At 51.2% G+C, this 26,063-nt stretch overlaps 1 protein-coding gene across 1 annotated transcript; it reads right to left on the reverse strand.

Annotated features, from left to right (window-relative positions):
* Positions 1-6: 6 nt before the first annotated feature.
* On the reverse strand, positions 7-25,626 carry LOC309889414 (mothers against decapentaplegic homolog 7-like; the record flags this gene model as incomplete). The annotated part of the gene is given in 5 exon segments (XM_082782229.1): positions 7-561; positions 19,730-19,804; positions 24,217-24,270; positions 25,018-25,596; positions 25,599-25,626. Coding segments are annotated over 5 exon segments (1,275 nt in total). The 3' UTR covers positions 7-22.
* Positions 25,627-26,063: the final 437 nt, after the last annotated feature.

The following is a 26,063-nucleotide window of genomic DNA, read 5'->3' on the forward strand; positions in this document are numbered from 1 at the left end:
CATGAGTCCACTCTGTCTCGAGTCATTGGTTATTAAAAATAACCTCCAACCAGCACGGGCAACTGCTGATAAACTGTCTCGTGTAGCACTGGCCCCAGCCTTTTACAAAGCTGATCTGAACAGTAAATCCGGTCCATGGTTGCTGCATGAACTCATGGTCATTTGGCCTCTGCAAACTGTACGCCTTCTCATAGTCAAAAGCCTTGATGGAAAAACCTGGAAACACTTTGTGCACCAGCAATGTCCTGGAGTCGGGGTTGTCCAGTGTGGCTGACTTGATGAAGATGGGATAACTGCTGCGGTTGTACACCCACACACCATCCACTTCCTTAGTGAGCTGGATGCCATACCCGATCTTGCTGCGGACCTTCTGCACCAGCTGGCTTTTGTTGTCCGAGTTGAGCTGTCCGAGGCAGAAACCATTCCCCTGAGGTAGATCATAGAAGATATCCAGGGAGGGCTCTTGGACAGAGTACAGCCGACCCACGCGCATTTTCTCTTCCCAGTATGCCACCACGCACCAGTGTGACTGATCCCCCGGCTCCTGAAGAACTTGGGAATCTAAAGGAGGTGAGAAAAAAGGAAGAGGAGAAATTGAGTGCCGCGGGGGTAATATGACCCAAAAGTGATGCAACGCCAAGAGGTTGCTTGCCTGCTCTCACTTTCATGATGCTCTCCATGCATGCATCAGCACCCCTAGCAGAGCCACTGCTTCCGAAAGCAATGTGTGACAGCCACAGTTAACCCCACTTACCCACTTTTGGGTGTTTGCTGTGATGCTTCAGCACCTGGTTCTGGTGGGAGACAAGGGCCCAAACCACCAGCTCCCCCTCCTCAAAAGCAGCTCAAGGCACCAGCAGCACCCTCAGTGCTTCCGTCCCTTGCCCAAACCCTAGGCGGGACTGCCGGGGCCGAGCAGCACCCTTCCTGCTTCAGCCAGCTGCATCTGGCAGGACCAGGTGCCCTAAAAACCTTTATTTGCACCCAACAGACACACTTTGGAGGTCACCCCAATGAAACAGGGGGTCCAGGGCTAGGCTGCCCCACTTGGTGGGGCTCTTTCAGGTGATGAATGCCCAGGCCAGGCCCTCAGCTGAAGGCAGGACGTGGGAAGCGCAGGCAGACGGCAGCTCGCAGTGGCAGGGTGGAGACCGGAAGCCTTGCGTTTGTTGACAAAAACGGTCACAAAAACCCACAAGAGTAGCGCCGAAGTGAGTTCCCTTAACCTGTTTTTTCAACTCCTTCTCTGCCTAACCCTGTGTGAGCAGTGAGGGTACGGCACGGGAGGGAGAGGAGAAAAACAGGATGGGGGAGCTGAGAAATGTGAAAACCCCCTTTCCCTGATGGAGTATCTGTACCAGCCCAGTGCAATTCCTCCCAGCCTTCACAGGCATATTAAGACCTGGGAACTATTAATCTCTATAATTGTATTTTAAAAAATAATAATAATACAAAAATCCAGCCTGGACTGCAGGTTGGTGAGCAGGGGGCAGCACCCAGAGGCCTCCCCAGCCAAGCACCGTGAGGCCCCGCAGTGCCGCCTGAGCCCCCCGCCTTATTTTCTGTATTTTTCTGTACTTTTTTGCTATTAATAAACCTGCTTCTGCAGCACAGGCATTTTCCTCCAGCCTCCCATTTAAAGCACGGCACTGTACTCTTAAAAAAACCAACAACCTCCTGACGCACACTTTTAATTTCCTCATTTCTATGCCATCAAGGAAAATATTTCTGCAGTTGCTGGAGGCAGCTATTAAAACCAGGCCTGAGCGCACCCGGCCGGCAACAGGAGGGTCGCTCGGCCACCAGCCCCCAGAGCCAGCAGGGCCGGGGGTCCCTGGGAGGATAGCCTCACAGAGTATTACGCCACAGGGTCGAGGTGTGCCACCATTTGTCCATCCACTTCTCCTTGCCAGTGCCTCCCAGGACTTCTGTTTCCTCTAACTCAATCCTGCTGAAGCCTGGCACCGCTGGGGAAAAGGGACGAGCAAGGGAATGGGTGGCCCGGCTTGGGTTACTTTGGCCCTAAGTGAACGGGGTGCCAGCACCCCTCTTCCCTCCACTGACAGAGGATGCCCCAAGAGGGTGTTTATCAAGAAACACCCCTGGGACTGCATTTCCCATGGAAAAAAACAAAACAAAACAAAACAAAACAAAACAAAACAAAAAACAATTTGAGGGTAATGCAAGCTGCCCAGGTGCCTGCTGGGTTGCCGCCCCCCCCCACCTTGCCGCACCCTCCCTGCCAGCGGGAGTTTTGCCCAAGTAAAGAAAAGAGCTTGGTTGATGGCAGAAAAAAAGTTAATTGTTAAAAAAGCAGCTGGCCCTGAGCCCTGGTCCCAGAGGCAAGCTGGAGGCAGCCACGGGAGCCTCCCCCTGGAGAAGCATCAGGCACCGCGCTGCTCGGGCAGGGGGACAAAACTGCTGTTTGCGTACATGCGCAGAAAGGAGTGGATTTGTTTTTTTTTCTGAAGATGGTTTAACTAGCTGTTTGTTTAAAGAGCTAGTGAAAGTAAAGCTAGGTTCTAAAAAAAAAAGCACAACCCAAGCAACCAACCCACCTAATCAGAGCCTGCCATCAATGCCTAGAGCCTGCAGGTCTTTCTGCTTTACAGCAGTTGAGGGAATTTTGCAGCAACAGCCATTGAACCCTGTTGAAATTCCTGTAAGTTTTTATTTATTTTCTTTAACATTAAAGTATCCCTTTGTGGGGGGGGGGGCAAAAAAGCTTTTTTCACCTCCTCATGTTTGTTCTTGCATTAGTAAAGACCACTTAGCAAGTAGCTCATTGCAACTTATAAAGTGTTATTTAATTGCCAGTGTGTTAAAAAAAAAGGCAAAAAGAAAAAGAAAACTGCCTTGGCTATGAATGAACAGACCTTTATGGAGGGCTGGAAGCTCATGAATGAATCCCACTAGGGTTTTCAATTACATGGGGTGACCAGACCTCAAGGACAAGTCTTAGGTAATCCGTGATTTTTTAAACGAGCCAGTGCCAGTGCACAGTATAAATATGCCAGAGCGTCTTCTGTTTGCAAGATTTGGCTGTTGACTGGATGTCTAGTCAAAAAGCCATTAGAATATATGGGTTGAGCCTGGATAAACAGGGTCAGGCCTCCCTGCCAGCCTGGTGAGCCAGCCACCACCAAAGACGCTTTTCACAATTGTTGGGATTCACAATTGTTGGGACCCAGGCGGAGTTCCCCCACTCCTCCCATTTTGGCATCAGCAGGGAGTATGGGTGGGAAAAGCCAGTGGCATTGCCTGGGCAGCAGAGGCAGGAGAAGTTGTAGGAGAGAAGGAAAAAGTGACGCAGACACGCTTCCGGCGGAGATGGAAATTTTTTCCCCAAAAGGCTCCGCTTTATGGCAATACCCACAGGCTGGGCTAGGCACAGAAATGAAGCAAAATGCTCCCAAAAGTCCCAAAACGTCCCATCAGGGTCATCTCATGGTCCCATGCCACCTCCCGCAGAAAGCCCTGCTGCAAACTTGTACAAATCCCCAGATCCTGGGAAATTTGGGGCCACATCTCCCGCAGCATGTCCTCATGGGCCACCTGCTACCACTGCCAGCGTGCCATGCACCAGATGAACCAGGGCCACTGTGTGAGTCAGTACATAAATGGCTCAGAAACACTTTGGGATTCTAGTTTTGAGTTAAAAGCATCGTTTTTATGAACTCCTTGGAGCAAACACATCCCTTTCTAAATGCCTGGAAAAGTCCCAGCAAGCTGTGAGCACTCCCATATCCCAGCAATGATAATGCTTAATGCTAGAAACATGCGCACCATTATTTTCTTATTAAGCACCCCTTCATTTGCTGCTATTGTTAGTTTATTATTATTTCTATGGTTTGCAAGGCAGCCTGCCTAGTGGCCCCATCAGGATTAAGGGCCCCCCAGTGCATTGTGCAAACTTATTGTAAACAAAAAATAAATAACTGAAAATAAAGCTAGCCTCTGCCCACAGGAATTTGGAGAATTAGTCATATTAATCACTCGTAGTCGCATCTACAGAGAACCACTGGCCGAAGCAGAGCACATTTCTGCATGGAGGGGTGAAATCAAGGCAACAGTGTGGCACCCCAAACTTTTGGGGGCAACGTTTCTCAGCAGTTTGGTTCCGGTGTCTTTGAAGAAGATTTTGTTGACTCAGCACCAAATTCCCATGGAAAACCACATTTTTTTCTCATTTCTACTACCAAGCCAGATGACACCCTCTTAACTTTCCAGAAGGGCCATCCTGACTTCTACCAGCCCATCCCAGGGGAAGGAAACATTGTTCCACGAAGGCATCCTTTCCAACAAAGCTCCTTTGCAACATGCAAACCAGTTCGACAGACTGTGAGGTTTCCCACCACCTGCCTTGACCCTCGCAATTGTCAAGTCCTGCCCAAAACTTCTCAATTAAAGGCCAGAGCCAGGGTTTCTCTCGCTTTGGCACCATGGAGGAAAGTGGATGAGGGAGACTGACTACACAGAGGGACCTGAGTGCCCCAGGAAGAGCCCCGTGCTTAGTTTTTTCAAGCCACAGCAGCAGACTCTCACATCACAGCTGCGCTGGAAGCAGCAAGGAATTTGTGAAGCGGCTTTGCTCCTCGACACATCAACAGCTTTGGGATGATGAAACCATGTCATCTGCATCTGTACTTTTTCTTTCAGAGTTCTGACAGTTTTATGAGGGGACCAGGAAGAAAAAGTTATTTTTCATTCAGGAACTGAGCCATTTCAGCTAATTTCAGGAGAGGTTTCTGTCTGATTTTTTTTTAAAGGCCATTTTGTATTGAAAAAAAATACACTGAACATAATTTTTGGTTTAAATATGTGCATCGGCCCTCTCCATCCCTCCTGTTCATTGCTAGATGTTTTCATGTTTTCCAGTCCATCTATCCAGCCCTTAATACCCTCTGAGCTGGTATTAGGAGTGCCAGAAGCCGTTGCAAAAGCCAAGCCCTGCAGAAGACAGAGACCAAGCACTCGCTGCTGCTCACAGCTTTTGCCTGGCGGTGGAGGAGAGGAAGGAGCGGGTCCCCCTTTCTCTCTCCCCCAAAAGTTGTGTACTTCTTCCAGGCTCTGCCCAGAGACAGCAACACTGTGGCCAGCAAAGCCTCTCACGGGTTTTCAGGTCTCAGCCTTGTCCTGGTGCGACTTCATAAACATCGGGGGGAGGTGGGAAGGGGATCTTTTGTTTTTCTTTGTTTTGTTATAGCTAAAGGTTTTCCTGTAATCAACTGACTTCTAAGGAAAACAGCAAGTTGAGCACACACTGCACTATCTTACCCTCCCTGGACTACTCCCATTTTATCCAGTCAGGAGCTATCTAGATCGTCACTGGAATCTGTGACAGGAACAGCTCTTAGCTGAAAATGGGAATACAACAGGCGCTCCTGATTAGATTTTTAAATGCCTGTAATTGGATCTTTTATCAGTGATATTAGGACTATAAGTAAATTAAATTATCCGACTGCAGAAGTGTTTTAACCAGAGATTTACGTGTCTTGATTCTTTTTAACAGCAGCTTCGCCCTGCAGGGTCTCCCGGTGCTCTTCCTAAGCTTCCCACCATCACACGTCCTCCCTTCCTTTATTCCTCTGGAAGGCCTGGGCTGGGATTTCCCACCCAACCTCACCATGCCATCACCTCCCCTGGCAAGGCCATGAAGGGCTCCTCTTTTGGGTACCCTCGCCGAGCCACTTACAGTGGTGACCCTGCACCCATGACCGACAACCCAGTGCGAATAGGCAGAGGCGGTGGATAAACTAAAGTAAGCGTGCACCGAGTGCTGGAGAACAGATGAAACAAAGGCCCTTCCTCCTTTATTTGTCAGCACGCTCGGAGGGCATCTGTGCTTAAAAAAAAAAAGGCTGGACTGCTGTCAGCACAATGTGTTGTCTGGTTGGGGCCAAGGCTGAGACCAAGCTCAGCGCATCTCACGCCCATAATCTCTCTTGGCTGACCTTAAGCAGCATTTGTGAGCGTGGGACAGAGCCGTGCCCCCCATCTTTTGCTACTCACTGAGATGGAAGAGATGGAGACAAAGAAAAGGCAGTCACTGCCTGCAAGATCTCTTCCCACACACCCAAAAGCAGGCAGTAAATCCTGCGGAAAAGGTTCAAGGCTTTCATAGTTCACATACAAATTCACTACATGCAGCACCATGAACCAGATGCAAATGCACTTGCCGCAATTAATTGATTATAGTCTCCCCTCCTATGAGCAAATACACTTTAAAAAAATGCCAGGAATGGTTCATGTTGGCTCTGCATGCTCTTCTGTGTTTTCTTGAGAGTCTCTCAGACCAGCTTGGGGCACTGCAGTTGCAATTTTGCCCCTCATGCCACTGTAAGTACCTTTTTGCAGGATCTCAGGAAAAACACATGACTGAACTATTATTCGAGAAGGGACCAGGAATTGCATCAAGGTGAGAACAGTGAGCATGATGTGCAACCACAGAGCTAATCAAAGTGAAGATAAACAGGCATGAAACAGGGAAATGTCACCTCCCTTCTAATCTCCTGGGTAATTCACAGGGTCCTTGGGTGGGGGAACAAAGAAACAAACAAACAAAAAAACAAGTCCAGAAAAACCCTTCAAAGCCAGATTTCCAGGTATGCCTTGCAAAAGCAAAGAAAAATCAAAATTAAAGGACATACCCTGCTGTAGAAAAGGGTCTTTGTGCCTTTACAGGAGCTTGTGGGCAGCCTGAAGACACCGCCCACGGGAATGTTTGCCCCAAACCTTTTATATCTCACTGCACACCAGGGCGAGACAGCCCTGGCTTCCTCACTCCCCTGCTTTTGATGACTCGGATGATTTCTGAAAGGCTAATTTAGGGGATCGTCAGGTGCTCAACTCCTATTGTTTGCAGAGAAAATAACCTCCCCAGGGATGCGCCCACCCAAGCCACCTGCAGGGTGGCCCCCAGGGATGTGCACCCTGCCTCAACACTTGCTTAGGGAGCCCTTAATCTGTGGATTATTGACACGATAGACCATAACATCTCTTTAGGAGCCATTACAGCCCATCATGTCAGTAGGTACTTAGAGTCCTTAATCTGCGGATCGACAGGCTAGACCTTAAATTTGTGTCTATGTCTAATTAGGCAGTTTCTTATTACTCAACCTATACAGTAACCATGCTGGCCAAAGAGCCTTAAAATTATTTCTTTAATTCATTAGCAAGTTGCCCACCCAATCACTTAAATGTCTCCTTGCTCCTTAAAAGTTAACCTTGCGTAAAAATTGATGTCCTGAGTTTTCCTCAAAAACTTTACTTTGGCACCAACAGCAACACGAAATTTCCCTGCCTCGAAAAAGAAAATCTCTATTCTCTTGGTGAAACCCCAACTTTCTATTCCATCACAAGCCATCTTCACTGCCTGGAGAAGGATGGAAGGCCTTTGCAATCAGTTCATCCATTTTTCTAAGGGCTGGTGTCTAGAAGCCGAGTCACTGTGAACAGATTTGAAGTCTTTTGAGTCTGATGGGGACGCAGGGGATAAAATTTGGCAGAAGCCACCATGGGAAGAAGTCTGGGATTGTAATGATGTTTGATGTTTGTAACCAGGGCTTTGGTTAAGACCCATTTAGCAGTGACTGATGCAGCTCTCCCCTGCATTAACAGGAGTGCTCTGCTCGGTCCAGGCATCCTCTGGGGACCCAAGCAGAAATTCCCATCACCTCCAGCAGGGCTGCAAAACCCCTTGTGAAATCAGCACCAAAATGAGGTGGGTTTGGATGGCGAGAAGAGGAGATAGCAGGTCACCAAGGACATCATCTATGGTTTCCAGCCCAGCATGGTGGCACCTTGGGCCAGCCTTCTCCTGGGGTGCCCGACCTGGCACCCAGCCCAAAACCGTGGGGCTTAATTCATGGATGGGGCACAAGAGCAAACTGAGGAAAGGTTTGCTACGAAGCCCCGAGGGTGGGCAGCGGTGTGGCAGAAGGAAGGCAGGGCTGGGAGGGCAGCCAAGGCATGAGGAGTACAGGGTGATTCACAGCCAGGTGGGGACGTGCACGGGGCAGTGAGGAGCGGGGACAGGAAAGAAAGAACTGAAGTGAAACTGCCGGGTTCATGGAGTCCACCAAACCAGAAATTTTATTCACAAACATCTTATTAGTCATTGCTACTGTCTAATTACAGTGATTAATCAATTACCACGGCTAAAAATTACCCGAGAAAAGAAGAACCTTTCTTGTGCTCACTTTCTTTAAAAGCCAGCAAGGCTGCAGCCACCGGTCTGTCTGCTGCAGCTACAAGGGGGAAAAAAAATACACGTGCACACACCAAAAATGCCTGCCTGCCTGTCTCCAATGGTTAGAGAGGAGCCAGCTGACTCCAGTTTCCTCTGTACCAGGCTTTGGGCCTCATCAGCCATGCAAATTATAGAGTACCGTGCTGTCTGAAGGCTGAATTTCGACTCAGCTCAGAGAAAAGCCTTAGAGGAAGGGTGGGGATGAAGAAGCCAGCCAAATCCATTCATAATATTTACAGTAAATGGGCCTCTTTGCTGTTGTTTAGTATACAGTCAGTCTAATTATTTTTGAAGTTTTAATTTAAAGAACCTTCTTTATCTGCCTCTCCTTCTGCACCCCTCAAAGGTGTGGGAAACTTTTTTCTTTTTTCAGAAAGCAGCAAAATGGGAATCCCTCCCCCTGCGCCTCACCAAGCCCTGCCCGCGATGAGGTAGGAAGAAGGAGGCCTTCCAGGGGGACAGGGGAGACCCCTCCAGGGGTGGAGGGAAATATCCTGGGGGATTTTAAGACCAAAAAGAAAAGAGAAATCCTGCCTGACATGCGGGAGCCAGGTGGGCTGTGCACTGTGGTTAAGCACGAGGGAGCAGATGCTGCACATGGAGCCCCCCCAAGTCCTAATGCAAACCCCTCCCAGACCCCTTTTTTACCACATATGTCCCCACTGCTCTCCTCCCAGGTGGCAGGGACACTTCCCTGGAGGAGCAGCTTGCTCCTGGATGCTCTCACGTGTCCCTGCGCCCTGTCTGCATGCATTTCATACAAGTCTGCGTGATCCTATTTTAAGGACAATCAGGGAGGTTTCAGGAGATTTCAGAGGCTACTCTTGAACACGCAGGAAACCCCAGCAAGCCTTAGCGGTGCCATGCACCCACCAAGTGACTCAGGGCTGGTCCTGGCCCCAGATGGCCATGGTGATTAACAAACGCCTCCCTGCCTGGCTTCCAGCAGGGCACACCCCTTCTCCACCTCAACCCACCCCAGAGCTGAACCAGAAACCTTCTGAGAAGGAGGAACCAGCACACAAAGGGCTCCCGAGTTACAACCACACAAAGCAGACCCAAGGCTGAGCTTGACAAAATCCCCTCACCAGTGACAGCAACCTGCCCATCACCCTCTCAGCGTGGGGATAAATCACCACCACTGCCACCAAAGCCATCAGAGGCCACCAGGTCCCGCAAGCTGCGGGGTCATGGCCCTCCAGAACACAGCCCTCACAGCTCAGTTTTGGGAGATGAAGACCTTGAAAGGCTTTTGCAATTCAAAATAGAAGTGCAGCTCAACCAATAAGACAGTTGCTGCTGTCTGGTCCCGGCAAGCAGGGATGCAGCCCCCGGGAAAGCCACGGCTCTCCACGTTTTATTCTCCCTACTGACAACATGTAGCTATGCGGGTTACATGTTAAAGGGCTTGTAAAGGCCTTAATAAAAACTGATGCATACTAAGCTAGTATTTCCAAACTGATACCTAATACCTAGATGTGTGTTACAATTTTTTCCTAAGTGCATTCTGTGCACACGCACACAGGGCATCACTGCCACTCTCATTTCCATAATGAAAAAAATCCACTCCTTGCAGCACACTGAACTGTAATTCTCCCCAAAGTTATTGCAAGACCAAAACCAGACATACCAGACATTTCCCTAAAAAAAAAAAAAAGACCACCACCCATCCCGTGCAGAGCTCTTTCCTGGAGGGCAGGGAAAGGCTTCTTGCAGGGTTGTAAAACATGGAAAAGCATGGCTGGAACAAAAGTGCTTTTCATGCCTGACGTGCCCCCCATGGCCCCACTCCGTAACAATTATGAAAATTGTTTAGTTGGGATGGCATTTGGAGCATTTACTGCATTCCTGCCAATAAATTCCATTCCCGGATCTGATGGAAAACGCGCCCCCTCTCCCCTCCCCTCCCCTCCCCTCCCCTCCCCTCCCCTCCCCTCCCCTCCCCTCCCCTCCCCGCCTTCATTCCTTCTGTCTTTCTTTACAACCTAATACCCTGTCAACTTGGGGCCAGGGCCTACTTAGGGGGAAAAAAAACAACCAGCACCGGACTGGAGACAGCATGCAGACTGAAAAAGTTAATCATTACTTCTGCCTGTCTTCATAATCTAATCACGCCTATTCCTAAGAGCATGTGGCAAAGCCCACTCGTATGCAGGGGCTGGGTTGCCGTGGACAGGACAGATGGATGGCACCATCCCCCCTGGCCGGTGCCCCCTGGGCAGGGCGCAAGCCAAGCGCTCAAGGGCTGGCGAAGGGCGCTTGGACGGAGTTCACAAGCGAGGAGCTGCCTCGTCACACACACACCCCTCCCCTTGCCTCTCGCTTTGCTCTGGATTAATAATGCTGAACAGTTATAGAGAATATTACGTTCATTAAGTAATTAACCCTCACGGTGCTCCGGCAGAGCTGGCACCACTATTTCGCAGACGGAGCACCAGGACCATCGGAAGTTTCAGTGCTTTGCCCTGAGCTATAAAGCAAGCAACACCCAGGTGAAAAGCTCTAAAAAGCTGCTTGCTCCTGGAGGAGGTGGCTTCGTCCAGCAGCGTGGTGGCACAGGGGACACTTGAGGCAGCATCCTCACCAGCCCAGAAGACCTGCTTTGCTGCCACGAATAGGTGCATCTCCCCCAGCCCAAAATGCTTGCTTTCTGCCCCCAAAATCACCTCGCTGCGCCATCCCAGGTGACACCAGCCTGGTGACACCCACGACACATTTTCCACGCTCACTCTGCGGGGCTGTGACAGAGAACAGAAAAACCGCAGGCCTCTCTGTGCTGAGATTTATGAGTTTGTTCCTTATAACGAGCTAAAAAGTCTCAGCCTGGCTTCCAAAGAAAATGAATTCATCAGTTCAAACACAGCGATGTAACTTCAGGCTCTCGACTCCTTTTCCAAATAAAAATGCTGTTACTCGATTCCTGTGCTGCCGCTCGCAGTACGGCTTTATGGGGTTATTTACCTGCTTGGCCCGGGGAGGCGCGGGGTGCCCTAACTCATCCGTGGGGCTCCCAGCAGCTGTACCGGGCGGCCGAGCTGCACCCCACCTCGCCCCCCACTTTCTCAGTGCCCCGCAGCGGGGCTGCCTTTTTCCTTCCTCCTGCAGGCCCCGTTGCAGATAGCTGCGGCACCTCCCCGCGCTGCCAACCTCACAGCAGACATCAAAGCGCGGGCGGCCTGGACAGGAGCTCCCCCTCGGTGGCAGAGCCCGGGAATTTTTAGTATCTCTAAGCCAGAGCCATTGGTTTCATCACCGCGAGTCACCGGGGCCAGAGCCAACTCCACCGGTTGTAAAAGCAGAGGATGTTTGAACTTTCACCACCTCACCAGTACCTGGGTTTCTCAGCTGTAAATCAGCCCGTTTTGGAGGTTAAGGAGCACCTGAGCAGGAGGGGATGGCGGGGATGGGCGTGGTGGTGGCACTGTTGGGGTGTGGGGCAGCTCTGCCCCACAGAGCCACGCTGCCGCAACACTCGCCGCTGCGAGCCAGCGCTTATTTAATCAGCATTGGCAGCTCTACAAACAAAATCTATTCAAAAAGAAAATTACCATTCATAGACTCCTGCTCGCTTATTATGTACACATATATGTACATACTTGCAACAATACTCCAAAGGCTTAGCAGCTAGAGCGCTCCTGAGTGAGTAGCTTAATGCAGAAATCTGCCTGCCCACCTGCCCCATAGGAAGGAAAAGCCCTGGAAAGCCGCGTGGGCATGCTGGGGGCCAGTGATTTACACTAAAAAGTGAGGGAGAGGCAACTGAGCCTTCAGTCGCCAAAACCCAGCACCGATGCCCTGCTCTGTCCTTGAGGATGAGGAAGGGCATGGTCACGATGGTGGCTGTGGGCATACACAGTGGCAAGAAGAAACCAGGAGAGGAGACTGAGGAGGAATGGGGGGAAATGGGCAAGAAATGAGCCACGGTCAGTCTCTGCACACCACTGGGGACAGGAGCCCCAAGGGAGGGAGCCATGCTCCAGCCCTGCACCCGGGGACACCTCCAGCATCCTGCAAACCCCGCGGGGCTTTGGCAGCCCTGAAAGAGCCCAGGGCATGGCAGGAGCCAGGGAATATGGACAGCAGTTGGAGCTGTGACACTTTTTGTGTAACGAGGTTAAAAGGGTAGAGAAGGGCTGAGCCAGCCCTTACAGAGCTGCTCTTTTTTTTTTTTTTTTTTTTTTTTTCAAGCTAAAACCAGGATAATGACACTGGGTGGGGAACAATTTTGAGGGCTGAGCAGCCAAATCAAAATTAGTCTCCAAGCCAAAAGCTTCCTAGGCTTCACAGTTTGGAGAAGGAAGCTGAGAAAAGTCATGAAAAGATTCTTCAGTAAGTCAAGAAGCGTGGCCGAGTGTAACATTCAGGCAAAGGTGACCCTGCTATTAAAATATTTTTCAACATAATAAAATAAAGCACTCGAACTGCCTCCCTCTGAAAGGTGGGCCCCACAAGACTGGGGGGGGCTCTCCTTTTCTTCTCTTTCTCCTCCTCCCCTGGCACTTTCTTCCCCTTCACTAAACTACATTTTCTTTTATTTCTTTTTTTTTTTTTTTCCTTCTTTTTTTTTCTTGGCTCTTTCCTCATAAAAGACTGATGTAATTTCCTGTCTTGTCCCAATGTTTCCTGTTAATTAACAGGGTGAAAGTTATCACCACAGATTTAAAAGGCTACCCAAAAAAAAGGTTAAAAAAATAAAAATAAAAGCAACGGGAGAGAACGGCTGGCCATGAGCAATGCATCCTGGGGTGCACTTCATCACCTTCTTTCTCCATTCCTCAACCAGGGGCCACCTGCACGTCCCCCGGGATGCAGGGCCAGGAGGAGCAGCTTTTGTGTGGGTCTGGAGCACAGAGAGAAGCCCCAGCCTTCCCTGGGCAAGGATGCACCACTCCTTTCTTGCCAAAAAAATAAAATAAAGTAAAGTAAAGTAAAGTAAAGTAAAGTAAAGTAAAGTAAAGTAAAATAAAATAAAATAAAATAAAATAAAATAAAATAAAATAAAATAAAATAAAATAAAATAAAATAAAATAAAATAAAATAAAATAAAAAATCAGTGGAGAAAGTGGCAGCCTGGCTGCCAGTACCAAGGTCACCCACCACCCCCCAGCCTGACGGGCAGCACCACTTTCCCAACACGCCCAGCACGCTGTTTTTATTAAAAGTTTAAGACAAACAAACAAACAAACAAACAAACAAAAAAAAAAAAAGGCTAACCACAAGCCCTCGCAACATCCTGTGCGACGCTGAGCACCTTCCCATTCTGCTGGTCCCCGCACCACGCAGGATGGGGCCGCACTGCTTGTACCACCCTGTTCCTCAAGAGCGGTGGGACACAGCACTGCACTGGTGGCACGTGGCCCATCCTCAGCCAGGTGCAGGCAAAACGAAGGGATTTTGGCAAAAAGCAAGGGTGGGGGGGTCAACTTGAACTCGCCTTTCTTTGCATTCCACCACTAAAACAGAGAGTGTGCAACAGCAATTAATAATATCTTGGCGCTGAAAATAAACTGGAAAGGAAGCTACTTTGTGACAGTAGGCAGGTGGCCAGGCTGCGGCGTTGGTCATTCAATCCTGCTGGGGACAGTGGTGGGCCTGGCCTCATATGGTACCCACCGAGCACAGCCATCGGCTCACCTGCCTCCTGCATGGCTCGGGGGGGCCAGTGCATCCCATATTCCCCGTATTTGTCCCCCCCCAGACAGTGCACACCACATTTTCCCCCCCCGCCACAATGCTCTAATGCTGGTGCTTGCGGGCTCCGTATTTAGAAACAGCATCATGCTGTGTCCCCCCATCCCCACACCGGGTAAATGCATGTGGTTAATGTTACTTGTTCCTATAGTGTAACTGATACCCGATCACAGATAGTGTAGATGGAAAAGATTCAGGCCCCGTCTCTGCCAGCTCAGGACTGCTCCTGTACGAGTGTTTTTGTCCTGTCTAGTTTTAAATGTCCCTAATGATCGGGTTTCCGGCACTTATCGGTACATTTTATTTTACAAGCAGATAGTGATTTGGATTGCTCTCTGGCAAACACGCAGGCACACCCCTCCCTGGCATCAAGCTTCCAAATTCACCTTTCTACTCCCATTCCTGCCCTCAAAAGCCCCAGGTTGCAGGAGAAAACCCAGTGGCCCAAAAGCCAGCTGCCTGAAACTGAAATGAGCTGCAAACCCCTTCGGTGTGGTGATGATGAGCAAGGTAAGAGGCAGCGACCTTCCCCAGACACCATGCAGATGTCGTTCGTGGTGGGATTTCTTTTGCATTTTATTGCCGACTACTCCCAAGGCACCGTTTGGTTGGAAAAATCCCATGGCGCCGACGCAAATGGATCAAGCAGGGATCACTGCTGGGAAGGGGGATGGAGTGACATGGGCTGAGTGCTCCTGCCATCGCTTGTCTTTTAACCCCTCCTGGGAGGACATCTAGGGGAGCACCGAAACTCCTCCCTGGGCCCTGGAGCAGTTCAAAGCAACTACTCAACAGGTCCCACTCTCTTTTGGGCAGCCCCCAGGGTGAGAGCCCACTTCAAAAGCCCACAGGAGGCAAGGGGCTGAGAGCTGTGGGGCTGGTGCCAAGCACCAGTTCCCCCCTCCCCACGCCTCTGGCCCGGTCGTGCTCTGCCACGGGTCAGATGATGTGCAAGGCAGCCGCAAGGCTCCTAGTCTGGCAGGCAGCCTGCTCCACTCCAGAGGCTCCAGCGCTGTCATCCATGCGTTAACCCCTGATAACCTTGTCCTTCGGTGGATGGGGATGTGCTTTTTGGGGAGCTGCTCCAGACACAGTGGCTCACACTGCTTACAAACTGCTCCGCAGCAAGGCTCGGAAGGAAAGGGTGCAATGGCATGAGGCGTTGGAAGCAACCAAAAAAAAAATTAAAGGGCCGTATACTCAAAAATAAAACCAGAATAAGTGACTTGAAAAAAAAAATCCCAAGCAATTGTTTATCCCTGGAACAAATATACATTCCTAGCTACAAAGGAAGATGTCTCAATTTAAGATTATAATAGGATGCCAATTTGTAAATAAAGGCATTTCACAGGAGGTTATAAGCTCTGTACTACAGGGAGGTGGAAGAGGGATTGGGAATGGGAAAGCACAGCCAGGGTTGGGAACGGGAAAGCACAGACATGGCTGGGCCAGAGAAGCCACTCGGGATCCTGCATGCGGTGGGGGGAGTGGAGGGACCCGCTTGCGAATAGCTGCGGGTTTAGGCAAGGTGCTTCTCCCCGGCGAGCAGATACCAGCGGGGATCAGAGGCATAGTGAAACATTCCAGGCCTGCCCACTATTCCATAATGAAATGTCACTCAGCCCCATGCAGTGCCTCTGCAGCAAAGCTGAATCAAACCTGAAGGAAAGCGGCCCATTAGACCCGGCACGGTCCGTTCCTAGGTGAGCACCGCTGGTGCCTCTCCAGCCTCCAACCAACTTTCCAGGTCTTTCCCTATCTTTCCGGCACACTCCTTGAGCGGAGGAGGTGGGAGGGAGAGGTTGAGGCTGCACTCACCCAGCCTCAAGACATGGCAGGCTTGGGCTGGCGCCCACCCAGCACTATCATGCGACGTCTGCTGGCTGCAGGAGGCTCTGGGCGAGTCAACAGGTGCTGCCAAGTGCAGGCTGAAGGCTGGGTAAACTCTTGCCTTTGGTATTTTATAAATAACCACAAATTAAAAAAAAAAAAAAAAGCGGTTGATGTGGCAAGGATACAAGCCAGCTCATCTTGCTTTCTCTGCATCACAGCCTAGGCTGCTTGGAGAGCTTCTTTTTGCTGGCAGATCCAACACCATTCAGCTGTCCTGCAGGAGATCTGCCTTCTCACCTACCATGGGCACCACAACCCTGCACCGGCCAACATCCACCAGCAGGGCTGGAAGAGGGAGATGTCCATGTCCAGGACAGGTGGATGCCGTGTCCACATCCCATGGAGACCCAGCACCACCCCACAACCAGCCAGTGCTGTCAGATGGCTCCTGGAGCAGAGCTGCTCCATGGGTTGTACCCATTGCACAACTGGACACCCCTGGGCTCTCCGAGCGCGGCTTTGCTTGTTTGAAAGCACGGTCATAACCAAACACATCTGCTGGGAACAGGTCAGCTCAGAACACAGGAAAAAACACACTCTGTCTCCTATTTAGAGACATTATTTTTATCTCCAATGGGATATTTTTTTCTCTGTACTTCGACCGTGTCCAATACAAAGGACCTGGGCCGGTAGCACCTGAACACAACCACCTCAGTGGGCAACACCCTGGCTTACCCACACAGTGACCACCGATAACAATAAAGAGAGATATGTGGTAGTAAGGTGGGGAACACGGGCTGGAGGATGGGACAGATGGGGAGAGACAGCAGAGGTGCCCTGAGAAGAGGTGAGGGGAATGGCACGGGGTCAAGGATGAGCTGACGCTGCATTAATATCCAGCCAAGCTGCATGCAGGCTCCATGGGCTTCTCTGCTCTGATTTTGACCTCTGGAACAAACCTCATCCCCACCCTTCTTTTTTTCTTTTTTTTTTTTTTTTCCCCTGTTTATAACTAAGCCGGCTAGGTCACAGAGGTGTCGTGTGGCTGGGTCCCCATCCCTCACACTCTGCCCCCTTCCACACACTGTCACTGATGATGTCAAAGCACAACTCCACTACATGGGAGGTCACCCCAAGTATTTTGGGGATGCCCGTCCCTTTGTGGGGGACTCCCTGTGACTGCATTTTGACTTTAGGCTTCCCCCCTTTTTTTTTTCACAGAGGCAGGGCAGGAGCAGCTCAGCTTGGTGGTTGTGCAGGGGAAACACTTGCAGATGCCGCTCTCCGTCCATCGCCCTAGCCATGCCATGCTGTGCCATGCCACGTGCCCTCCCAGCTCCTTTTGCTTCTGCTCTCCCAGCACCTCTGGTATTCATCAATGAAACTGCCTTCGGCCTCCAGGAGAAAGCAGTCCTGCTGGCAGCCAGACCCGCGGCTCCCTTCATCAAAGGATCCTCGCTTCAGTTCCCTTCTTCATGCTCCTCTGACATTGCCCTCATCTTCTCAAAGCCCCATGCAGTTTTCCTGCCAGAATGGATGTTGACCCCGGGCTGGCCCGCTGCCCAAATTCTCTGTGTTGATAGTGATCTGCCTCACCTAACCTACCCGTCTGCCTTCAAGAAGCTAGGCCAAGCCTACCGGTTCTGAACATGACTACAACACGAGCATCTGCCGCACAAAGCAACCACTCCAGGTGCCCATGGTGCTACAGATCTACACAGCCATCATCCCTCCACCACATCCTCCTCAGCTTCTGAATTGACAGAAATGGGGATCTCATGGCTTTTCTTAAAGCCTTTGTAAGGCAGACTGGAGAATGGGTTTTCCATTAGGCCTCTGCGGCCCGTACCTTCCCAAACCCAGATGAGCGCTCATCCTTGAGGTGAAGCACTTCAAGCACACCCTGACTCATTAATGCCCTCTTCACATGCACTCTTCTGCTAACTAAAATATGCTGGGGAAAAAAAAAAAAGAAAAAAAAAAAAGAAAAAAAAAAAAAAAAGGAGAAGGTTAGCTTTAGAGAAATGCTGCAAACTGCATTTTATTTTCCTTTCTCAAATGGGTTTCTCGAGTTGGGAATTTTCAGCACTGCACTTCTGTGCATGGAGCGGAGATGCCAGTAAATCAGACCAAATTCAAAACAAATGCTCTTTCATGTGGAAGCATTCGGCTTTGTTTCATAGCTTGTGTAGCTAACCATATCCCTCCATGAGTCAACTCTCCTATCAGCTTCTCATTAAATTAAATGGCTACAATTACATTTGTGGAGGAAAAAGAGTGGTTAATGATTGTAAAAGGTTCTGTTTCCAGGCTTTTCTGGGGGGAAACCTTTGATAACCAAGAGAAGAAAAATAAATCCAATCACATGAAATAAATAAAAAAAATGCCCTCGGAGGGGGGCATTTCTTTTGAGGGCAGGGGGGGCTTTGTTCATGAAGCTCCTTGGAGCAGCCCCCGGCCCCAAGGCACAGCGCTGGATCTCCCTTCCCACCGCCCTTCAGAGCAAGCCAACTGATTTCCTGCAGCCCAGGCCCCCACCTCCCTCCTTCCCTTCAGGAGCAGAGCAGACAGACAAGATGTTATCAATAGCCTGAACCTTTCAGAAAGCCCCCTTTTAAAAGTGAGTACTTCCTCTGCTTATTTCATGTGGTATCCTGTGGAATTGAACTCTCTCCTCCCCTCTGCAATGGGCATATTTCAAGAGGAAAAAAAAATAAATCTAACAACATCCTTATTGAGTTGTTTTGCTCCTTGTCTCCTTTCTTTTTCCAGTCCCTTTTTTCTTCCCTTCCTTCCCTAAAGCTAGAGGCTCCAATGGCAAAAAAAGGAAAACCCAACATCCCACAATGCTAAAAAAAAAAGTGCAGCAACAAGTTGCTCCATTCCCTCTCCCCCTCCCTTTGATTAATTCTCATTAGGGCCTTTGAACAAACACTATGCTCCCCTCTCAAATAACAGACAAGGTATATATTAAACCAAAAGAAAAACAAACAAGACTCACTTAAAGACATCCACACCAAATGCAATTCCTGGAGAGAGAGAAAGACATGCAGACCTGTGTGCACACACGGCTGCCGATGACATATTTCTGAAATTCCAGTCTCAGGGCAATGAGCTGCATAACTGCTCCACAAACCATAAATCAGGGAGACATGCCAACAAAGAGAGCACCTTCCAACATCAGTGAGTACATGCAGGTATGTGGTTTCAGACACTCAGTGAGCATGCACAGCTGCTTTCATCCTGGCAGCACCAATGTGTAGATCCCAGCCTCAGGACTGGCCTGGCCGGGGAGGGAGAAGGGCTGGTGGAGGCTTTGCACCTTGGAAAAACCCAAGGAGGGGTGGGGAAGCCACCCTCCGAACCCCGATCCCATGATGGCTGAAGGAGGTGGGAAGTGGGAAAACGAGGGAAATGCAGCACCCTCTTTAAAAGCTGAGCCTCACGCACAAAACTTTGGGTGCCGGTTACCCCAACCAGCAAAGCCTGAAGCAGTGCCCAGGCACAGCTCTTGTCCCAGGGATGAGATAGCAGTGCCACTGCCGCCAACCAGGCCAAACAGCTCGACACCAACCCCTTCTGCAAGGGACGCCCACACCTGCTCCGATAAACCATGCATCCGACCAAACTGACAGCCAACATCATTCAACCTTTCCCGACACACCTCTTCCTGCCTTGCTCTGAAATTAATGGAGTGCAAGGCTGGAGTTCAAAGGAAATACAGGCTTTTGGGGAGGGACAGCTTCGCCTGGGATTTCAACACATCCTCTGCAAGAGAAGCTGCTACTGAAACGAAATCCAACTCCCCCTTTGAGCATGCCTTTCTCAGCAACTTGCATTCCTGAACCCCCCCACACCCATTCTCAGCCAGGTGGGACCCTCAGCTGAGGAGACCCAAAGGGGCGCAGTGGAGAGACCCATGGGCAGAAGTATGGTTAATGAGAGGTGTCTTACCTGAAAGCCCCCCAGGGGCTAGACAATTAGTTCCCCCTGTTTCAATGGAGGAAGGCACAGAGTCTGGACAATCTGCTGCAGCAGAGGGAAAGAAGAAGAAATCAGTATACGTGCACTTCTTTGCAGGCTCCCAGCACCGCCATGAGTGGAACACACATTCCAAAGCATTTAACAGGAAGCGATTACTAATTGTCTGCAGAGACACAGTAGTTCATCAAGATGCATCCACCCTAAGTCATCGCCTCAGTCAAGGCTCTGTGCTGCACTTAATCACCAGCCCAGGCTGATTATAGACTGGCAAAAATTACAGACTGGCTTCCACCTCTCCATCCAAGTAACCAGGTAATGAAATCAAGGCTGTCCTCCTTAGGACAGAGCTGACAGAGCTCCCAAAATGCTTAAATTGCAGCTTTATGCACCTAATGCAGTCAACACCTGTACTCACCAGAACGAGAACTGAAATGGAAAAGTCTCATCACTGCCCTGTTGCCACAAACAATCTAAGCTTGTACTGCCCCATTCAGTTTTTGTCACCACTGGCTGCCACAGACCTCACCCACCGCTGGCCACCCCTGGGAGCACAGTGTGCACCCATGGGGCCCACCCCTCCAACCACCGACCAAAGGGACAAGGTAAGATTACCCGTCCCATCCGCAGTTTCCCATGGCATATGAGAAGCTTTTGGGTTCAGGGTTTAGGCCTCTCCATCCTGAGCCACCCAAGCATCTGCTTCCCCTGCTACAGGTGGTGAAAGCCAGAAGCCACCACCGGTCCCCTGCTCCTACAGGCAAACTCCAGCTTTTTGGTCACTACTGCATGCAGCATGAACTCAGGGGCACGCTGTGCCTGAGCGGAGATGAAGGCAAGAGGAAAAATCCATAAAATTCACACAACCCCCAGGTCCTTGGCAGGCTGCACTAAAATACAGCTGGTTCCAGCCTCGCACTCTTCCAATCACCCACGTTAGCCAAGGGCTCTTGCTAGTAAGAGGTACTCAAGCTTGTGTTATTTTCAGCACTGAAGGGGTTGCTGTATCGGAGGTTTACACAAGCCTACTGCTTGTGAATCTCCTCCCCCAATTCCCTTACCGCAATATAAAACCATCGCGGAGATGTCCAATTATTCCCGGTGGCTACCAGCCCAACCCTGCAAGGTGCTGACTGTTTCCTGGAAATTGCCAAACCTCTGATTCCCATGAAAATCAATGCCACAGGTGGGCATTTGGCTCTGCAAGCAAAACCTCAGTAGGTTTCCTGCCCTTGGATGTTCCAGCACCACCATGACAGCATGTGAGCACCAGCCCAGCCCAAGCCCAAGCCCCTCCAAGGCTGACCACAGGATGCCGTGGATGGCTGTGCAGCAGAACCATCACTGAACCAGGCTCAGCAAGGCCATGAGTGGGCTACAGACACAGCCCCTTGCAGCTCCTGTCCCACTTAACAGTGGGTCAGAATATCTGCTTGAACTATTTGAGGGCACCATTGTCCCTCTTGCTTCCAACACAGCCACAGGCAGCAGCCCCCGCAGGGGCATGGGGACGCTGAGCTGTTATGCGCCTCCAGAAGCTCAGCTTCACCCTGTGGGCTCAGCCCCATGCCAGCCACTGTCACCAGCCCCTGGGGACATCCCAGGTAAGGAACAAGCAAAGTCCTTACCTACAGCTTCTCCTCAATGAACGTATCCAAGCGAGCTGGCCCACACCTACAGCCTGCCCGCAGGTAACACATCTGTCGAGAGCAGACCTTTGTGCTCTGTGCAAAGTCAGGGAATCAGGATCACAGAACAGTTTGAGTTGGAAGGGACCTTTAAGGATCATATAGTCCAACCCCAAAAGCATACGAACATCAAATCAACACAGAAGCCAAGGAGGCATTTCACTAGCTGCAGCAGACCCCAGCACCCTGCTTTCCTCAGGCAAATGGCACAGCCTCCCCAGCACCCTGCCACCAGAAGATGTTTGCAATAATTTCACCAAGCACACTAGTTACCACTGCCAGACTCCGTGCTGGCACAGGTACGGCTGTTCACATGAAGCACTTATAAGATGGCACTAGGCACCTAAATATTTTTATTACCACTATCTGGTTTGATAGAAAAATACAAGTTTCCTACTGTGTGCACATCCCCAGCTCCATTGGCACTGTCATTTTTTCCTAAGTCGCCCAAGTTAAGTGGAGGCACTGCTCCTACCCAAGGTCCCTGGGGTGGACCGGCATCTGAAGACACATGCATCGGGTTGGTGAAGGACTTTGCTCCGTCTCACCGCCAGCTACCATCCCTCCCAGCCGTGGCTAGCATTACTGAATGTACAGGTGGGAAATGCCAGTCACACAGCACTGCCTGCCCTGCCATGGGGATGGCAGGGATGCTCAGACATGGAACCCTCCCCTGACTCGGTACGGGCTGCAGAGGAAGCGCATGGAAAGTCTTAGCTTGTGTAAGTCACCTGCGCTGACAGACCGACTGCGCTGACAGCTCCAGCAGTGCCTGCCGCGGCCCTGTGTGCCCTGGTAGTCAGAGTTCGACTGCCAAATGGATTTGTCTTTCAAAAAGGAAAAAAAGGAGGACTTTTTGGTGAGTAACCCAGTTGTTTCTGCGTTTCCGATTGGCAGCATTAATCACTTCCTATTGGCTGATCTGAATAACTTTTCCTTTCGAAATGGCACATTCATGTTCTGTGGCTTTTCTGTTTACACACATTTTGCTACCTTATGTCAACACTTGCTAATGAATAAATATATCACTCCACTAACTGAAAATGAGGTCCTGGCAAAGGCAGATTGGATGTTTAAACCCTGATAATAGATTTATCCTAACATCTTTACAGGAAGCTGAAGGCAGTCATTAACCCTTATCTCCTGCAGCTCTTTCTGCAGACATCCTCTGAACCCTCTGCAGAGCAGTTTGCGTCCCATGCCGGGATCATCGCTGGGGAGAAACAAGGGCAATAAAGGAAGAAATCTAAACACCTCATGCTTTGGGGTAGCACCCCCTTGTCCAGCCACCATGCAGGTGAAATAATGACAATTTTGCCCAAACCCATCAATCTTTGAGACCCAGCAGGGCCTCATTGCTTGTCACAGAACAACCCTTCTGCAACCCAGCAGCGAGCAGCACATGCTTGGGATGCTCAGCCTCCTCCCGATACCCTCGTTCATTCACCAGCTTTTATCTTGTGTTTTTTTCACACTGAGGCAAAATATTTCATGCTTTGCAACCCAATCATTTGTTAAACAGCATTGCTTATTTCCACATGGCATAGAGAGGCTTGTTATTGTTTCTAAGAGTTTGCAGAGGGGAAAAGCCTACAGCGTTACAACGTCCTGCCTCACTGTGCTCCAAGGGAGCACTGGGAAGGATGGGACCCCACCATGGTACCCCAGACATCTGAAGGCACTCCAACTTTGGGGTTCTTTTCCTTCCTTTTCTAAGAACCGACTGAGGGCAGCCTGAAAATGAAAAGACTGACTCCACCGAGGCAGTCCCATGGGACTTGTCCAGACTCCAGCAGCAGCCAGTCCCGAGAAACTGCAGAGCAAGACCCAGAGCTGGTCTGCAGAAACACATCTGTCTTTGACTCCCTGCCCTGCTGTCCCTCAGCTGCCAGGCGTGACAGAGGGTCACCGTCCCAAAGACACTGCGCTCCAGATCTGCTAATCCCTGGGGAGACAGCAGCTGCCCCTCCCTGGCTTCACCCCACTTCCAACTCTCCCCACCTCCCCTCCTGCCCTGTGCCAGCCCTATTTATCTAAGACCGGCGAGCTCATTGCCAACCGAGAGTTTATGCAGACAACAGCAAAAGACCTGGTGCCAGCCTCAAACGGGCTTCTCCCCTGGCACCCTGACATTCAGTTACAATCAACAGGCATGCAGAATGGTGCTAAAGAAAATACTAATTTTTTGACACACACACCCACCCCCCTTCCTAATTTTCTCAGCCTGACAACATGGGATTAGGCTCCCTTAAAACACAGCAAGATTCCCGCCAAGCCCAGTTGTCAGGTCTCATTTGGGCTCCCAGCTGTCAAAGAGCTGCTTGCACGAACTGCACCATCTCCCAAAATCCTACAAAATCTGGACAGACACAGGAGCGAGCTGCACAACTGCCATTACCAGTGCAAACCACCCGTGGCTGGGCATGACACCCATGGGCCTGCTGACTGGGAGAAGCCGGCAGCAACCCCAGCCTCGCGTTTTTCCTGTCACAGCCTTCCCAAACCACTCGCTCCCGAGGCCAGCCCAAAGGCCTGAGCCACTCCACAATCCCTCCTCGAGTTTCCTGGCAGAGTTGTAAAATCAGACTTTGTGCAACGCCTCTCTTAGACAAATTATACCTCAATTCTTCCGGGGGGGATCGGAAGGCACCCCAGCACCCAAGCAGTCCAAAAGCAAAATGCATCAGTGTAACAAAGCCATTTTCCCTGAGAAATGGCTGTTCTCCCTTTTTATCTGAAGGCAGCAGCCTGCATTTAAAAAGGTCCACTTACCCGTTGGTTTGAGAAAATCCATTGGATATCTGGAGTAGGGTGGAGGGGGAGACTCTGGAATTAGAAAAGTACAGAGAAAAATAAAGGCAGAGCCATGAGAAAGAAAAAAAAAAAAAAAAAAAAAAAAAAAAAAAGATGAGAACTTATGATAACAGTGGCATTCTTTTAGCAAAACTGTTTGTTTTAGCTCTGGGGGTTGGAGGCAGGGCAGCGAGGCGGTGATTGCCTTGATATTTAGCTGTCAGATAAACAAAAGGGGCCGTCTGGCGCCAGTCTCCCTGCTATCTGCCGCTCGGGCTGTCTGATCGGGGCCTCCTTGGCTCGTCGGAGCCGCAGCAGCGCCGGGGCCGGCCGGCTGCGCCAGGCGGCCCCTAATCCCCCGGCACCGCTCGGGGCGGCGGGCAGGCAGCGCCGGGGGAGTCCCCGCCCCCTCCCCAAATCCGAAAAAAAAAAAAAGAAAAGAAAGAAAAAGAAAATGCCGAGTTGCCCAGTTAGTTAGTTGTGTGTGTTTTTTGTTTGTTTGTTTGTTTGTTTGTTTGTTTTTAGAGGGGGTGTTTGGGCAGGGAGGGCGTGTGGCTGCATCGTTGTCCACATTCCTGTCCCCAACTCCATCCCCATCCCTATTCCTATCCTATCCCTATACCCTGTCCCCATCCCCATACTATTCCTATACCGATCCCCATCGTTGACCACATTCCCTATCCCATCCCAATCCCCATCCCTGTCTCCATCCCCATTCCCTACCCCATCCCAATCCCCGTCCCCTTCTCCATCCCCATCCCACCCCATCCCGTCCCGCACCTAGCTCGCAGAGCCGGCTGAGGTGGTGAGGGTTGCAGCAGACGAGCTCGGGGTGCGCCTTGCCGTACGACTCGCAGCAGCACAACCTCTTGACTTCGGAGCAGTGCCGGAGGTCGGGCCAGCGGAACACCTTGCAGAGCAGCACGGGCAGCGGGTACCAGTGCTGGCCCAGCCGCGAGTCGCCCTTGGCGGGCAGAAGCAGGCAAGGGGTGCGCGCCCCTCCGCGGGACTCCACGGCGTGCAGCAGCCCCTCCAGCTGCCACTCCTTCAGCCGCTTCAGCACGGCGTGGGTCAGCACCTTCAATTCTGCCTCCGCGGCCGCCCGGCCGCCCCTGACCGCCTTGCCGGGGCAGCACCCGCGCCCCCCGCCGCCGACATGCGCCCGGCCTTCGGCCGCCCCGCCGGGCTCGCCCGCCTCCTCCTCGCCGCCGGGGGCACGGCTACGCCAGAGCCGCCGGACGAGCAGCGAGCGTTTGGTCCTGAACATGCGGGACGAGAGGAGGGGCCCTCGGCTACAAAACGGGCATGTCGGCCGCCGCGCATGAAGGGGCCGGCAGCCGAGTCGCGGCGGGGGGAAAGCGGCGGCGGGGCCGAGGAGGGCTGTGGCATGCGCCAGGCTCCGAGCTGGCTTCCTCCGCCGCCCGCCGCGAAGGGTGCGAGGAAAAGGGGGCAAAAAGCGGAGGAAGAGCGAGAGAACCAAGAGAGGGGGGAGCCGCCTCTCTGTCTCGCTTCGACCCCCGGAGAAAAAATGAAAGAGGGCGAAAATGCCGCCTAGAGCGCAGGGCCGCGGCGCATCGCGCGGGGGGAGGCGGGCTGGGCTGACCGGCGCCGCGCAGCCCTGCGCGGCTGTGGAGAGCGACTGGAGCCGCGGGGGATCCTCGGCCTCCCCGGGGCCGCGGCTTCCATCAAGCCGCCAGCTTGGGAAGGGTGGGGGACGGCAGGGATGCGACGCGGGGTAGAACGAAGGAATTAAAAAGAAAAAAGCGAACCCAAACGGTGGAGATAAAAAAAAATATATAAAAATAATTTAAAAAAACACACCACCG

The sequence above is a fragment of the Aythya marila genome (assembly GCF_965140915.1).
Source record: "Aythya marila genome assembly, chromosome: W".
Taxonomy (NCBI): domain Eukaryota; kingdom Metazoa; phylum Chordata; class Aves; order Anseriformes; family Anatidae; genus Aythya; species Aythya marila.